General features: G+C 36.3%; 2 protein-coding genes and 1 long non-coding RNA gene across 5 annotated transcripts in view; 2 read left to right on the forward strand and 1 right to left on the reverse strand.

Moving 5' to 3' along the window:
* LOC119481003 overlaps window positions 1–8,256 on the forward strand; it is a 31,832-nt gene extending 23,576 nt beyond the window's left edge. For both annotated transcript variants that reach the window (XR_005205050.1, XR_005205049.1), the window contains one exon: window positions 8,122–8,256. This is a non-coding gene — a long non-coding RNA (uncharacterized LOC119481003). The remainder of the gene's footprint in view (window positions 1–8,121) is intronic.
* Window positions 1–18,040, forward strand: part of LOC119480982 (NACHT, LRR and PYD domains-containing protein 12-like) — a 705,305-nt gene that overhangs the window by 543,546 nt on the left and 143,719 nt on the right. The window lies entirely within an intron of this gene.
* The window catches only part of nrn1a (neuritin 1a), a 17,778-nt gene continuing 621 nt past the window's right edge, over window positions 884–18,040 (reverse strand). Inside the window, exons 1-3 of one of the 2 annotated variants that reach the window (XM_037757675.1) lie at window positions 16,711–17,249; window positions 8,116–8,306; window positions 884–3,467 (exon numbers count right to left, since the gene is read on the reverse strand). In XM_037757675.1, the coding sequence (XP_037613603.1) occupies window positions 3,239–3,467; window positions 8,116–8,306; window positions 16,711–16,830 (540 nt within the window). In that variant the 5' untranslated portion in view covers window positions 16,831–17,249 and the 3' untranslated portion in view covers window positions 884–3,238. Of the gene's footprint in view, window positions 3,468–8,115; window positions 8,307–16,710; window positions 17,250–18,040 lie in introns of those variants that run through there. The other variant, XM_037757676.1, reaches the window with a different exon arrangement.

Raw genomic sequence — 18,040 nt, forward strand, 5'->3', positions numbered from 1 at the left:
CAATCTGCTCCCTATTTCAGATCCATATATACATTTATGCTGATCTGAATAATATCCATATTTAATTATTGTTTTGTTATTTCTTGGTTTAATATTTCCTCCTGCAGCATGAAAATAAGATCTGGTTTCATCCTTATGTTATTATACAACACGTTACGTTATATATATATATATATATATATATAAATATATATATATGATAACGTAAAAAATATATAAATATTTCTGGGTCACCACAAACTTCTCCACATAAATATTATAGATATATACAGCTATTCAATTTTTTTCCTTAAAATATTGATCAATGAAATATTCATTTTTTTCACCTTTTGTTAAATATTTTCTCGTCTTAAAATCACCTTATTAGGTTTAATATTTCCGTCTCTGTTTGCATCCTGTGATCTTGAGTTAAATATCATAAAGACTTCAGTGTGAGTCTAATCATGGAATAATGATCATGTTTAAGCCTGGTTTAAAGGTCTTGGCAGGTTGGATTATCCATGTTAGACTGAACAAACATCTTCTACAACAGGACCCATCTCCTCTTCCTCCTCCTCTTCCTCCTCCTCCTCCTCCTCCTCTTCCTCCTCCTCCTCCTCTTCCTCTTCCTCCTCATCCTCCTCTTCCTCTTCCTCTCGATCAATAATAACTGAGTGCTGAGACGTGTGGCAGCTCAGGGACTCTCCCTCATTAATAATGAATACACTCCAAACCCCACTGTGTGTGTGTGTGTGTGTGTGTGTGTGTGTGTGTGCGTGCGTGCGTGCGTGCGTGTGTGTATGTGAGAAGTCCATCATCTTGAATGCAACCAAACCCAATACATAAAAACCCACATATTTATATCCCCGGATATAAAATAAAATAAAATAAAAGCACACACTTCTTTTCAAACATTAGTCATTTTATTTATTACTCTTTATCATTTTAGCAATCTTTTTATTTTTTTATATCTCAGTAGGCCTATAATCTGTAAAGTATCAATCTTGTGTTAAAACTGTCTGGGATAGACTATCTATAATATTTTATTTTCTCAAAATCCTTTTGATATACATATTCTTTTTTTGGAATAAGTCCATATATATTTTTTTTAAAACTCTTTTTTGTTACGCAACATCCCCATAAACAAACAAAGAGACAAACAAACAGAAGTACACATCTTTTTGTCAGAAGGCAGTGGAAACGTCATCTATGCCTCGGCAAAGAAATCAACAACCTCCTCTGATCTATTTACCGTGTTCATGTAGTTTATGATGCTACTGTACTGTTGGGACTCAGCTCTTTAATCTAACATATATCACCTCTAACGTCGGCTTGTAGGAGTCACTGGCGTATGAAAAGGGGGGATGTGCTAAATGGCAACAGTCATATCTCTCTTCAGCCACGGTTTGTTATTTTTTTTCAGTAGCTACACTGGCCATGAAGTCACATCTTCGTATTGCTGTCGGCTTCTCAGAACATCCTCTTTTTCTCTCTCGGTCGCCGTTTCACTCGTTCGTTTCTAACACACGGTTCTGCTGAGCGACACGAACTAAAGTTAATTCTAATGTGTTTCTACTTTCCAAAAGATCCTTGAAGAGTTTCCAACTTAATTATTGTTCTCGTGGGATTTCAGGAAATGAGCACGACGTCTGGCACAAACTGATTCAAGAAAAGACGAAGACATGTTTGTCTACGACTTTAAACTCTGATGATCTGGGTTTAATTCTCAACACATTTCCTATTTTCATAGGAGAAGGAGAAGGTTTTCATAACCTGAGCTGTTAGCTAACCTTCTGGTTTATCCACTAAACCAAGCGGTTAGACAACGTGACGCAATCGGAAAATCTAAATCAGACTTAAGCTGTCCTGGTGCTAAACTGAACTATTAGCTAGCGTTCATCAGTCTGGTTTAGCTGCTAAACTTTTACCCATCTTGATCCGTTCTAACTGCTAAAACGAAATATAGGCTAATCTGAACCGATCTATTTTAACCGCTAACAGGTAGCCAGGTAGCCTCCTGCAGTTTAGTGATGATACCAGATGTTTCACCGGGTTCTTGGTGATGATTTGGGGCGAGGTTTAACCCCATTAGAAGCAGTCTGTCCATATTTTGTGCGTGAGTTTGTGCTTATTTCCTGAAATGTTCCGAGACTGTCCGAACCAACATCATGCAATTTAACATCAGTCTAAAACTGTTGTTTAATGAAAAGCAGGCTTCAAACTCTCAACCCTGCAGCTCAGAGCCTGGTGGGGAAAACAAGGCTACGGTCACACCAGAGACTGGCAGAGCGACATTTCTTCACGTGGCGTTGATTTTTTTTTGATAAGTGGCGGCAAGCTAGCCAGTTCAACAAACCAAAAGTAGAACACTATAAATTTAAGAACACGCCTACTGCTGGCACACGATCGGACTGCAAGCCATGCTGCGTGGGTCAAAGGTCAATACTGTCGTTGCAGTTTTTCTTTTTTTTCCGTCGCCTGTAAAAGTCCACCGAGGTCGACCCGTAAAGGAGGACGATGTGCAAACCTGACGGATTCAATTTGGTGCAAAATGCCGCTGTGATAAAAGCTGGTGTGACCGTGGCATGAGCACAATAAACAGCCAATAAGAATACAAATATTAAATCACCATCAAGCATTCAGTCCATCAAACCTACCGGGCTCAACACAGTCAACTTGGCGCGATTAAAAAAGGAAATACTGTCCGTGGTGGAAATGAGGCGACTGGTCTGAAACGGGCTCATCTTATTGATTTTGTGGCGTGAAGCTCGGCCTGGCGTCACACATGGACGTGTACTTTAGGCGATATGGGAACCCTAATATATAGCCTGATACTGTGTCAGCACCCCGCAGTCACATAGTGCTGTCTAGGCCTAGCCTACTAAACATCAATAATTCATGGTTGACTTTAATACTGTGTAATTCCACGATTGTAAGCGGGCGAGGATCCATCAAATTTTCATCATTGTCATCATTTCAGCTCGACGGCGTGTTGAATATTTCATGTTATCGACCTCCGGGTCAGGTCAGCGTGTGATTGGATGAGCGCTCCAGGAGAACGGCCTGCAGATGTCCCAGGAAGGCAAACCAGGCCGCCGTACAGTGATGTAGTAAAAATCCATTTCGGGTGTAGTTTTCTGGTGATGAATTCAAACTTTTTTTCAGTATCGAAGAGTAGCTATCACTCTATTTTCTTTTTTCATTTTTTTCTTCTTTGTATTTATTTTTTTTATTTTTTTACGTTTCTCCTTGTTTTCTGTTAAAACGCCAGCCAAGTCAGTATGGTGGGCAGTGTGGTTAGGACCAAGGCGAGGCCCCTGGCGTCGGCCGATCTGGGGGCCGCGTTGCCGCCGCCACAGAGTTCAAACAAACTCCCACGGAAATCCAGGTTGCGAGACTCCTTTTTCAGTTTCTCCCAGAGGTCCGTCGCTCCCTCCTGGCAGTCGGCCAGCGCCGTCGTGGCACAGGAGTGGAAGTCATCCCAGTAACTGGCAGGAGAAAACACAGCAAGCGTTAACACCACAAGCTTATGACTGCAGTGGGAGGCTGGTTTTAAACGGAGTGCATCATCCACTCAGAGCCAAGAGTGGAAGTCATCCCAGAATCTGGCACCACAGAAAACACAGCGAGGAAAAAGCTTATGAAGACACAGCCGGTGAAGTTTAGACTTCCAGTAAAACAAACCTAAAGCAAGTGTCGAGCCTCTGAGTCTGCAGGGCTTATAACGCCACTAATTTCTCTAACGCATTTCACACAACTTGCCATTTTTAGGTTGTAGCGGGCTCACTTTTAAAGCTAGAGGGAAGATATTGATATCATCTGAAACTAGAGAACCTGATGAATCCATCGGTACCAACCAGGTCATACTAGCTAGTCAGGAAGGAGGTTAAATAACGCTATAAACTTTGATGAGTATAAACTGTCATGTCCATTTTCAAAGTGTTCCCTTGACCTCTGACCTCCAGATCAGTGAATGTAAATGGGTTCTATGGGTACCCACGAGTCTCCCCTTTACAGACATGCCCACTTTATGATAATCACATGCAGTTTGGGGCAAGTCATAGTATATTTGATGCTAAATGCAGTACCTGTGAGGGTTTCTGGACAATATCTGTCATTGTTTTGTGTTAACTGATTTACAATAATAAATATATACATACATTTACATAAAGCAGCATATTCATCCACTCCCATGCTGAGGATTAAATACTTGACTAATCTCCCTTTAAGGTACATTTAGAACAGATAAAAAAAATGTGTGATTAATTAATTAGTGAATAAATATTTGAATTGATTGAGAGCCACTGAGGTCATGTCCTTGGCATTTTTCCTGGGAATTATTCAACAGTTAAAATGATGGTGGTTTTATTGGCTGGTTGTAATATTTTACGCTCAAAATCCAACTTGAAAGCCAATAAATACTTCAGTACTTCAGGCGTCAGTCCCGTGAGTCCCGTGAGTCGTTAGTCCCGTGAGTTATTAGTGTTAGGGATGCTAAATTTGAAAAATGTTCTTAACCGATAACCGACCCTCGTTAACCGATTATTAACCGTTAACCGACAAGATCTGTGCCTCGGATGCAGCGATGTACCGGCTGCAGGAGCACAACACATATTGGTTAACGGGAGTCTCCAGTTCAGCGTCCGGGAGCGTTAACTCAGCAGCTCCGATGCTGCGTGTAGTGTCGCGGACATGCAGCCACTTTCACAGTAAAAGTCTCCACCGCACATTTAGTTTAGTTTAGCAGGTTGTCAGCTGTGTGTCTGCCCGGAGGAACTATAGCGAGTGTCCAACAAACAGTGTGTGTGTTTGTGCTACGTTATTAGTTCTATCCGCCGCCACACGTAGGCTGTGTAACTTTAGCGAGTGTCCATCAGACCGTGTGTGTGTTGGCGGTGAGTGTGAGGTTGTTGGTGGCGTTCTAGTTGTGATCGTAGGTGTAGCAGTGGACAGCTTATTTGTCGGTGAATAAATGCTACTAAACTACAACTCCTCCGCTGCGCTCAAGAGAGCCGGAGAGACCGGAGCCGACTTCCTGTATCCTGCAACTCCGGCTCCGCCTCTTAAGGTGGACTGTTAAGGTGGACCAGCTTTTCTCTTTAAAGAGACGAGCCGCTCAGCTTTTGAGTTCATTATTAACATTTCTTTTAACCAGTCCCGTGACTCGTTAGTATCGTCAGTCCTGTCAGTCACGTGAGTCGTTCTGCTCTAAGTGCGAGTGAGAGAGTGAGAACACGACAACGTAACGCTGAAGCGTCCTCGTTCAGTAAAGAACGAGGTGAAAACCTCTTTATCTCCTTCCTTGATACCGTTCCTCTCTCATCCTCTCATCCTCTCTCATCCTCTCATCCTCTCATCCTCTCATCCTCTCTCATCCTTCCTGCTCACTTCTTCACTGGTGTGATGTTTTATTCATACAGGAGCATCCTCCTCCCTGTTCTCTTTTTTCTCCTTCCTCTCTTACTTCCTCTTTGCTCTCATTCTTCCTCATTTTTTATTTCCTTTCTTTATTTTTCTATTTTGTGTTTAATCCCCCCCCCATCTTCTCTGTCTTGTCTGGGCTCCCTCTTCCTCTTTTTACCTCTCATCTGTTCATCTTTTTTTCCTTCCATCCTCCTCCCAGTTAATGTAGAAATCACACACACACACGCGCATACACACTCACACACACGCACACACACACGCACACACACACACACACACACACACAGCGTATCTAATCCAATCTTCCAATCTGCTCTTATTGATGTTGACCTCCTGACCCAAGTCGTGTCGATGCTTCATCTCTGAGCAATTAACGTGTGTGTGTGTGTGTGTGTGTGTGTGTGTGTGCGTGTGTGTGTGCGTGTGTGTGTGTGTGTGTGTGTGTGTCTGAGGCGTATCCTGCCACGCCTCAACACCGCTGTGATGGAGCTGTCACTAAATTAAAAAATCATGTGTGTGTTGAGGGTGGTGGGGGGGGAGGTATTGCTGCAGCATGCCATCTGGTGCCCACCCGGTTTGGGTGGTGGGGTGAGAAGGGGGATAAAAGGAGGTTTAGGCGGCGGGGGCGGGGGGGCGGGAGGAGGGGGGGTCAGCTGAATAGCAAGTAACCCCCCCCCCCCCTCGCACATATGCACCCGCCACCCTCAACCCTCCGTTTCCCCCTCAGGCTCCACCGTTTAATCACTCATATTATTTCCTCTATTAGATCAAGAGATTAAGGAGCGTTACTGACACTCTGAGCTGACGTCTTCAAAATGAGCAGCAGCGCTGGAAAGTAACCACATACTAGAGTATTTACAACCCGTCAAATACCGCCGTTTGGTCAGCGCCCATCGGCATCGGACACACACGCACATGGAGGCGCCCTTTAGCAACTGTATGTGACGAACCGGGCTTTCAACTAACTCCAATGTAAACCCACCTGCAGCGTTATTAGACGGTACAAGCAAATGACGTAGTGTTAATGGCGTGAGAGAGAGGTGGACGGGTCAAACAATCACAGGAGTTTCAACCAGGAGACGCTGTTCATCTCCCGTGTGAAACTAAAAGTAACTTTGACTTATTTTGTCACAGGATTTGTCAGTATCGTCAGTCCCAAGAGTCACTAGAGTCGGTAGTATCGTCAGTCCCGAGAGTCACTAGAGTCGGTAGTATCGTCAGTCCCGAGAGTCACTAGAGTCGGTAGTATCGTCAGTCCCGAGAGTCACTAGAGTCGGTAGTATCGTCAGTCCCGAGAGTCACTAGAGTCGGTAGTATCGTCAGTCCCGAGAGTCACTAGAGTTGTTAGTATCGTCAGTCCCGAGAGTCACTAGAGTCGGTAGTATCGTCAGTCCCGAGAGTCACTAGAGTCGATAGTATCGTCAATCCCGAGAGTCACTAGAGTTGTTAGTATCGTCAGTCCCGAGAGTCACTAGAGTCGATAGTATCGTCAGTCCCGAGAGTCACTAGAGTCGATAGTATCGTCAGTCCCGAGAGTCACTAGAGTTGTTAGTATCGTCAGTCCCGAGAGTCACTAGAGTCGGTAGTACCGTCAGTCCCGAGAGTCACTAGAGTCGTTAGTATCGTCAGTCCCGAGAGTCACTAGAGTCGGTAGTATCGTCAGTCCCGAGAGTCACTAGAGTCGGTAGTATCGTCAGTCCCGAGAGTCACTAGAGTCGGTAGTATCGTCAGTCCCGAGAGTCACTAGAGTCGATAGTATCGTCAGTCCCGAGAGTCACTAGAGTTGTTAGTATCGTCAGTCCCGAGAGTCACTAGAGTCGATAGTATCGTCAGTCCCGAGAGTCACTAGAGTCGGTAGTATCGTCAGTCCCGAGAGTCACTAGAGTCGGTAGTATCGTCAGTCCCGAGAGTCACTAGAGTCGATAGTATCGTCAGTCCCGAGAGTCACTAGAGTTGTTAGTATCGTCAGTCCCGAGATTCACTAGAGTCGATAGTATCGTCAGTCCCGAGAGTCACTAGAGTCGATAGTATCGTCAGTCCCGAGAGTCACTAGAGTTGTTAGTATCGTCAGTCCCGAGAGTCACTAGAGTTGTTAGTATCGTCAGTCCCGAGAGTCACTAGAGTCGGTAGTATCGTCAGTCCCGAGAGTCACTAGAGTCGGTAGTATCGTCAGTCCCGAGAGTCACTAGAGTCGATAGTATCGTCAGTCCCGAGAGTCACTAGAGTTGTTAGTATCGTCAGTCCCGAGAGTCACTAGAGTCGGTAGTATCGTCAGTCCCGAGAGTCACTAGAGTCGATAGTATCGTCAGTCCCGAGAGTCACTAGAGTTGTTAGTATCGTCAGTCCCGAGATTCACTAGAGTCGATAGTATCGTCAGTCCCGAGAGTCACTAGAGTCGATAGTATCGTCAGTCCCGAGAGTCACTAGAGTCGATAGTATCGTCAGTCCCGAGAGTCACTAGAGTTGTTAGTATCGTCAGTCCCGAGAGTCACTAGAGTTGTTAGTATCGTCAGTCCCGAGAGTCACTAGAGTTGTTAGTATCGTCAGTCCCGAGAGTCACGAAAGTCGTTAGTATCGTTAGTCTCGTGAGTCACGTGAGTCTTCAGTGTCGTCAGTCCCGTGAGTTTCTTATAGTTTGTCCTTGACAGTTGTGCATCACTTGGTGTGTGTGTGTGTGTGTGTGTGTGTGTGTGTGTGTGTGTTTGTGGTTACCCGCAGATCGTGTGCAGGTTCTGCGTGTCGTCCAGGTTCTGGGGATAGTTGGCCATGTTCTCCCCCAACTGAAGCAGACAGTCTGAGAACCCTTTAAACACCGAGTCACATTGACCAGCACTGACCAGCACCGTCTGCAACACTGAGACTGCAGGAGGAAGAGGAAGAGGAGGAGGTAAGGAAGAGGAGGAAGGGAGAGGACAAAAAGAACATTTTACATTAAAGAAAATCACAGATTTCTCTGATTATCTCCTAAATACTACTATTAAAAACAACTTATAAATACTACTATAAAAACTTGATATAAATACTACTATAAAAAAACTACATATAAATACTACTATTAAAAACAACTTATAAATACTACTATAAAAACTTGATATAAATACTACTATAAAAAAACTACATATAAATACTACTATTAAAAACTACACATAAATACTACTATATAAATTACATATAAATACTGCTATATAAATATGACTATAAAAGCTTGGTATAAATACTACTATTAAAAAACTACATATAAATACTAATATTAAAAACTATATGTAAATACTACTATAAAAAACTACATATAAATACTACTATAAAAACTACATATAAATACTACTATAAAAACTACATATAAATACTACTATAAAAAATACATATAAATACTACTATAAAAAACTACATATAAATACTACTATAAAAAACTACATATAAATACTACTATTAAAAAACTACATATAAATACTACTATTAAAAAACTACATATAAATACTAATATTAAAAACTATATGTAAATACTACTATAAAAAACTACATATAAATACTACTATAAAAACTACAAATAAATACTACTATTAAAAACTACATATAAATACTACTATTAAAAACTACATATAAATACTACCATATAAATACTACTATAAAACTATATATAAATACTACTATAAATACTACTATATAAATACTACTATATAAATACTACTATAAATACTACCATATAAATACTACTATAAATACTACTATATAAATACTACTATGAATACTACCATATAAAAACTACATATAAAAACTACTATATAAATACTACTATATAAATACTACTATAAAAACTATATATAAATACTACTATAAATACTACTATATAAATACTACTATAAATACTACCATATAAATACTACTATAAATACTACTATATAAATACTACTATAAATACTACCATATAAATACTACTATAAATACTACCATATAAATACTACTATAAGAACTATATATAAATACTACTATAAAAACTATATATAAATACTATTATATAAATACTACTCTAAATACTACCATATAAATACTACTATAAAAACTATATATAAATACTACTATAAATACTACCATATAAATACTACTATATAAATACTACTATGAATACTACCATATAAATACTACCATATAAAAACTACTATATAAATACTACTATATAAATACTACTATAAATACTACTATATAAATACTACTATAAAAACTATATATTAATACTACTATATAAATACTACTATAAATACTACTATATAAATACTACTATATAAATACTACTATAAATACTACTACTATAAATACTACTATATAAATACTACTATAAATACTACTATATAAATACTACTATATAAATACTACTATATAAATACTACTATAAATACTACTATATAAATACTACTATATAAATACTACTATAAATACTACTATATAAATACTACTATATAAATACTACTATAAATACTACTATATAAATACTACTATAAATACTACTATATAAATACTACTATATAAATACTACTATATAAATACTACTATAAATACTACTATATAAATACTACTATAAATACTGCCATATAAATACTACTATAAAAACTATATATTAATACTACTATAAATACTACTATATAAATACTACTATATAAATGCTATATATAAATACTACTATAAATACTACTATATAAATACTACTATATAAATACTACTATATAAATGCTATATATAAATACTACTATAAATACTACATATAAGCCTCCAGCAGCAGGTGTCGTGTAGTCTCGAGTATCGACAGTAAACCGGGTCTCTTCTGGCAGATCAATGAGAATAGGTTATTTCTGAATGGAGTCTGGTGGACAGGGTAGCTCAGATGTGAGACGGGACTTCAGCTCTTGATTAAATGTTGATCTTTGGAGCTCCTCAGTGTTGATCTGACACATTACTTTATTTAACTTAACCTCCCTGATAGAAATGGGGTGGACAAAATAATAGAAACACCTCTCTGTATAACGTAACATAAGTCTGCAGCAGCACAAACTGCATCCTCCAAACTGAGAAGCAAAAGTGAAACCATGAAGAATATCTCACATCATGACAGCTGAACCCAGCCCGTCTCCTCTCTGATTCACTTTAACAGAGATAAAACTGGACTATAAAACACGTCTGACACGCCTCCACCCCCACACATAACACAACACACACACACACACCCCTTTACATGACCTCCGTTAACTCAGAGTGTGTGTGTGTGTGTGTGTGTGTGTGTGTGTGTGTGTGCGTGTGTGTGCGTGGTTCGTTAAGCAGGGGATCGGGCTGATTGATTGGTTTGGATAATAACACGCCCGCTGTCCGGTTCCACTCGATCAAACTGTGGACTAACACAGCATGACGTGTAGGACGAGACACGGCTGTTAGGGGAGGACAAATCCATTCATCACTGCTGCAGCACTGCATGGAAATACTACTATAAAACTACATCTAAATACTACTATAAAACTACATCTAAATACTACTATAAAACTACATCTAAATACTACTATAAAACTACATATAAATACTACTATAAAACTACATCTAAATACTACTATAAAACTACATCTAAATACTATAAAAACTACATCTAAATACTATAAAAACTACATCTAAATACTATAAAAACTACATCTAAATACTACTATAAAACTACATCTAAATACTACTATAAAACTACATCTAAATACTATAAAAACTACATCTAAATACTACTATAAAACTACATCTAAATACCATAAAAACTACATCTAAATACTATAAAAACTACATCTAAATACTACTATAAAACTACATCTAAATACCATAAAAACTACATCTAAATACTATAAAAACTACATATAAATACTACTATAAAACTACATCTAAATACTACTATAAAACTACATCTAAATACTATAAAAACTACATATAAATACTACTATAAAACTACATCTAAATACTATAAAAACTACATCTAAATACTATAAAAACTACATATAAATACTACTATAAAACTACATATAAATACTACTATAAAACTACATCTAAATACTATAAAAACTACATATAAATACTACTATAAAACTACATCTAAATACTATAAAAACTACATCTAAATACTACTATAAAACTACATCTAAATACCATAAAAACTACATCTAAATACTATAAAAACTACATATAAATACTACTATAAAACTACATCTAAATACTATAAAAACTACGTATAAATACTATAAAAACTACGTATAAATACTATAAAAACTACGTATAAATACTATAAAAACTACGTATAAATACTATAAAAACTACGTATAAATACTACTATAACGACTATATATAAATACTACTATAACACAGTATGACGTGTAGGACGAGACACGGCTGTTAGAGGAGGACAAATCCATTCATCACTGCTGCAACACTGCATGGAAATACTACTATAAAACTACATATGAATACTATAAAAACTACATATACATACTACTGTAAAAACTATATTTAAATACTACTATAAATACGACTATAAAAACTACATATAGATACTACTGTTAAAACTAAATATAAGTACTACTACGAAAAACGATAAATAAATACTACTATAAAAACCACATATAAATACTTCTATATAAAACTACATATACATACTACTATATGACTATCTGTTTCTGTTGAGAGTTAATGTCTCACTAGTGGGTTCATATTAAAGTTGTACTTATATATAGATATACCTCTACGTCATCTTTCCTCTGGTATCCCAGTAGTACTCTGCAGTACCTGACAGTCTGAAGGAGTACTCCACTGATTCATCACCACACTTCTGTAACTCTGTCAGACTCGTGATGGACAGAACGGATCTAAATCGATGCAGCAGAATCAGAGATGTTCTCTTCTTTTATTTCTCTTCCTTCCTCAAAACCAACCGCCTACATTACCCACAATGCACCTCAACCACAGACAGTTGGGTGGTCAACGTTGATTTATCTGGCACGTAACTTCCGTACTTAAGTAACGTCACTTCGGTAGTTATTTTAGCCCAAACCACCATCTTTTCCTAAACCTAACGTTGTTTCCTGTGAAGACGGATGTTTATTTTGAAAAGACTGTGTGCATGTAACGAGCGGAAACTGACATTGGAAGGAAAACGTACGAAAAATGAGGAATAACTGTTCGTAAAATATCATACGAACCGTTACATGAGGATACGTAGCTGACGGAGCTCAACGCCACATTATAAATGCTCAATTACAGGTAGCCTATAGATAGCAACAAGCACCTTTAGGTTTAGACAACAAAACTACAACTTCTTTAGGTTTAGGCAACAAAACTACAACTTCTTTAGGTTTAGGCAACAAAACTACAACTTCTTTAGGTATCGGCAACAAAACTACAATTTCTTTAGGTATCGGCAACAAAACTAAAACTTCTTTAGGTATCGGCAACAAAACTACAACTTCTTTAGGTTTAGACAACAAAACTAAAACTTATTTAGGTTTAGACAACAAAACTACAACTTCTTTAGGTTTAGGCAACAAAACTAAAACTTCTTTAGGTTTAGGTAACAAAACTAAAACTTCTTTAGGTTTAGACAACAAAACTACAACTTCTTTAGGTTTAGACAATAAAACTACAACTTCTTTAGGTTTAGGCAACAAAACTACAACTTCTTTAGGTTTAGGCAACAAAAATAAAACTTCTTTAGGTTTAGGCAACAAAACTACAACTTCTTTAGGTTTAGACAACAAAACTAAAACTTCTTTAGGTTTAGGTAACAAAACTAAAACTTCTTTAGGTTTAGACAACAAAACTAAAACTTCTTTAGGTTTATGCAACAAAACTACAACTTCTTTAGGTTTAGACAACAAAACTAAAACTTCTTTAGGTTTAGGTAACAAAACTAAAACTTCTTTAGGTTTAGACAACAAAACTAAAACTTCTTTAGGTTTATGCAACAAAACTACAACTTCTTTAGGTTTAGGCAACAAAACTACAACTTCTTTAAGTTTAGACAACAAAACTACAACTTCTTTAGGTTTAGGCAACAAAACTACAACTTCTTTAAGTTTAGGCAACAAAACTACAACTTCTTGTTGTTTCTTATTCAAGGTCAAGAATGAACTTTGGACTTGAAGTAAAATAATCATTGTTGGCTCATTTTCCAACACACCCAACAAATCGTCGACTTCAAATATTTGAGCGTCGTTTTTTAGTGTCCCCCCGGAAACGTCCTCTCTAAATCACCTTCTATTTTATTCCTAAAATATATTTCTAAAAGACATCAGGGTGTTATAGCGTAGATACTCCTGTAATATTCACATGGAAACTTTATTTTCCTGTATTGATTTATAGGTGAGTATCTCAATCAATCAAACTTTATTTAAACAGCACAAGTTACATAGTGCAACTCCAAGTGCTGAAAAGGAACTAAATAAATAATCAAATAAAGTACACTATAAAAAAACTACTGACTAAATAAAAGCCAGACTAAAAAGGTGTATTTAATCTATTATGAATCTAAACTTGTATTTTTTTGTTTGTTTTTTGAAGTATCCCGTCTGATATATGTGATAAGAAAGCACAAAGTCCTAGTTCTGGAGCTTTTGATCATATCACATGTGCTTCATCAGCAGACGGAGTTTCTCAGTTTTCATGTTCAAATTTCCATTTATTGTTTTTTCCTGATCAATAAATCAGTTGTTTCCAAGGTCACAGGTTTAACCTTGAACCTCAAGTTTTGAGCCAACGGACTAAAACTACGAAAAGACAGAAACTGTCCTCGTCTGCTGAGGAAGATACTTTTTTACAGTATGTGGTGCTACACTGAGAGTTTAAAGTGACCTCCAGAATACTATATATATATAAAACAATAATATATATATTATAATATATTAATATATTCCTTTAATGTTTCTATTGTGACTATAATTTAACCCTGATTGCTCAGCAGTGCTTATTTATTTTTATACTTTATAATTAATTTATTATTATTATTATTATTATTATTATTATTATTATTAGTAGTAGTAGTAGTAGTAGTAGTAGTAGGAGGAGTAATATATCATCAAGTAATAATAATAAATAATAATGGTGTTTCTTATATATAATATATTCATGTATTATTATCATAAATATTTTATTAGAATTTTAATTAAATAGCAGTGAATAAATAAATAAGTGTTATTAATGGTAATTGTAATGCCATTTGTTATTTGAATAATAATAATAATAATAATAATAATACAATAGTGTTATTTAATTATTGTTTATATATTTATTTATTATTACCATAACTTCTTTTATTATAATTTTCATTAAATAACAATGAATAAAGAAACAAATATTATTGATGATCGTTTTAATGCCATTTATTATTTTAATAATAATAATATTAATGTTATGTATTTATTATTTATATATTTACGTATTATTTCCATAACTTTGTATTATCATTTTCATTAAATAACAATGAAAGAAATGAATGAAGAATAAATAAATAATAACAATGGTAATTTTAATGCTATTTATTATTTAAATAATAATAATAATTACACTGTAATATTACATTAGCCTTTTTTAAAACTAATGTTTTTGGAGCCTTGTAGTATTTTTTAAATATACATTCCTGAATTAAATATATATTAAAGTGTTAATATTTGTCATTAAAATGTTATTTTTATTGCATAATCCTGTTGTTTGATACTTAAATTCCCTCATAATAATATTTGAATGATATCGTTATGTTTCTAGTATTTAATATCAGTTTGATGTTTCTAGTATTTAATATCAGTATGATGTTTCTAGTATTTAATATCAGTTTGATGTTTCTAGTATTTAATATCAGTATGATGTTTCTAGTATTTATTATCAGTATGGATGAATGAGAGTCATTGTCTGTGTACCACTGTATGGATGGATGAGGATGGATGATGGCATTACATCATCCTTAACACGCGCTGCTTCTTTCTCTCTGCAGCACTTGTATTATTATTTTATTATTATTCAGTCAAACGAGCCAATCAGCTCCAAACAAGGTCACCAACAAATACATGAATGAATATGAGATAAGATGACATCATCCTCACTGTTTCATTCACTTTAATCTGCTTTTATTAACAGAAACCTGTTTCCTTCAGGCGGTTTCACATTAATTCATATTTAATATCAAACCGAGGTTGGTCTCGTGAATAATTATCATTTCTAGATTTATGTGCAAAAGCGACGTTTTTACTTTCACTTCTTCACCTAAAAATAACCACTAAATCTATTTATGTTTTATTTCTATTACATTATATTTAAGGGCCTCTAATTATCCCTTTCTTTATTTATTTATTTGTCCTTTTTTTGTTTTTTTTATTGATCCCCAAAATCATGTTTTATCTTTTTAAATATATTTTCATCCTTCTGTTTTTATTTATTAGTATTTTTATTCTCGTTTGAGTGAAACCAGGAGAGTCCCTTCACACGGGCACGCGCACAACATTTTTCGTTCACGCCTCCCATCACGCACGCTCGCACTCATTCACCCCACACACACGCACGCACGCACACACGAACACGCACACACACTGTGTTGCCTGCAGTGCCTCGGTGCAGCAGCAGCGTGTTGGAGCCTCCAGCAGACACACCCACCTCCGAATCACACGAGCCCATTTACCAGTAAAAAACACTAATTCAAACTATCAGAACCGAACAGAACCGAGCTGCAGAACTCATTCTGACAATATTCTGACTTTAACGTCACAGTGAATATAGTACAATTTAATATCAGGACGCAATTTCAATATTTCTGCAATCTTTTTTTCTTTTGCAGGAGTAAAATAATGTCCTGTGTTTAAATGTGTTTAAATGTGTTTAAATGTGTTTAAATGTGTTTAAATGTGTTTTAATGTGTTTTAATGTGTTTAATGTGTGAATGTGTTTTTCTATGTTTTAGTGTTTTAATGTGTTTTTCTGTGTTTTTCTGTGTTTTAATGTGTTTTAATGTGCAGCAGCAGCAGAATGTGTTTTCATGTGTTTTAATGTGTTTTCATGTGTTTTAATGTGTTTTAATGTGTTTTAATGTGTTTTAATGTGTTTTAATGTGTTTTAGTGTGTTTTAATGTGTTTTCATGTGTTTTCATGTGTTTTAATGTGTTTTAATGTGCAGCAGCAGCAGAATGTGTTTTAATGTGTTTTAGTGTGTTTTAGTGTGTTTTAATGTGTTTTCATGTGTTTTAATGTGTTTTAATGTGTTTTAATGTGTTTTCATGTGTTTTAATGTGTTTTAATGTGTTTTAATGTGCAGCAGCAGCAGCAGTAGCAGTAGCAGCCAATCCCAATGCACAATTCATATAGAACCCAATAACCCTGCTGATGGAGATGTGGAACGTCTGCAGGAGGTTGCTTCGTTTTAATTAAAAATAGGAACATATTTGAAATGCGGTCTAATTAATCGATTTTATTCGATTTTAATTCAGCAGCTTTTTGTTTGATTTTCTCTCTGAGATCGAAAAAATCATCCAAAACACATTTTTATCTTTTATTTCTCATTGTGGATTGTTTGTATTTGCAACATGATTTCACTGGTTTCCTCCTGAAGCCTCTAATATCAATAATATATAATAATATAAACCTCTCTCTAACAACAGAGAGGAGCAGCAGGAGGATTCAGTCCTGAATAATTCAGCATCTCTCTGCCACCAGCAAATCATTCACACGCACACACACACACACACACATATATATATATATACACTCACACTACACGCACACGCACGCAGAGCCTCCTCCACAGCGTCGTTATGCAACAGAACACAAAACAACAACCAGCTTCATATCTTATATTTTATATTTATCAGATCATTTTGCAGCTTTTCCAGGTATTAGACGGATCCGGAGGTTTTCTGCTGCAGGTCTGTTCGTTGCATTAAAGCCATCACATCCAGGGTGTTATCCCAAAGATCATTTATTATAAATGTATATATATATAGGTATATCGTGCATGTTTTATTCTCCATCGTGCACGAGGCGTGTGCACGGCATTGGAAATTCAGATAAATCATCTTTTTTTTTTTTCGGCGCGTTTTCGTTCTTTTCGTTCTTTTTATTTATCGGAAACATGAAATAGGAATAAAGCAGATATTAATAACGAGGAGGTGTTTTTACCGGAGGCTTCTCTTCCTCCCTGCAGATCCGCGCACTGCGGCGCGCACGCGGATCCGACACAAACCGGAGAACAAAAAGAAGCTCCTGTTTCACATTTATAACCTTTAATATCTGATTTGATTTATTGTTTCTGTTCCGTCTGCAGACAAATCAAACAGGCCTTTTATGTTTATATTCTTCCTCTTCTGCTCTAACAGCGCGCACAGTAACACCAGAGATTATTATAGATATAATATATATTATATTATATTAGAGATGAGCTGCATGACGACAACAGTTAAATATGAAATCTGCAAAATAAATACATTTCTGAAGGTGAAAACATTTCAACAAATGTCTCCAGTTTGAGTTTGGGATAAACCGAGGTGCAGAGAGGGGGGGGGCATCCCCCTGGTTAACGCACACACATGCACACACATGCACACGCACGCACTCGTGCCACACACGCACACACTACTAAATGTGAAGTGAAGCC

The sequence above is a fragment of the Sebastes umbrosus genome, chromosome 21 (genome assembly GCF_015220745.1).
Source record: "Sebastes umbrosus isolate fSebUmb1 chromosome 21, fSebUmb1.pri, whole genome shotgun sequence".
In the NCBI taxonomy this organism is placed as follows: domain Eukaryota; kingdom Metazoa; phylum Chordata; class Actinopteri; order Perciformes; family Sebastidae; genus Sebastes; species Sebastes umbrosus.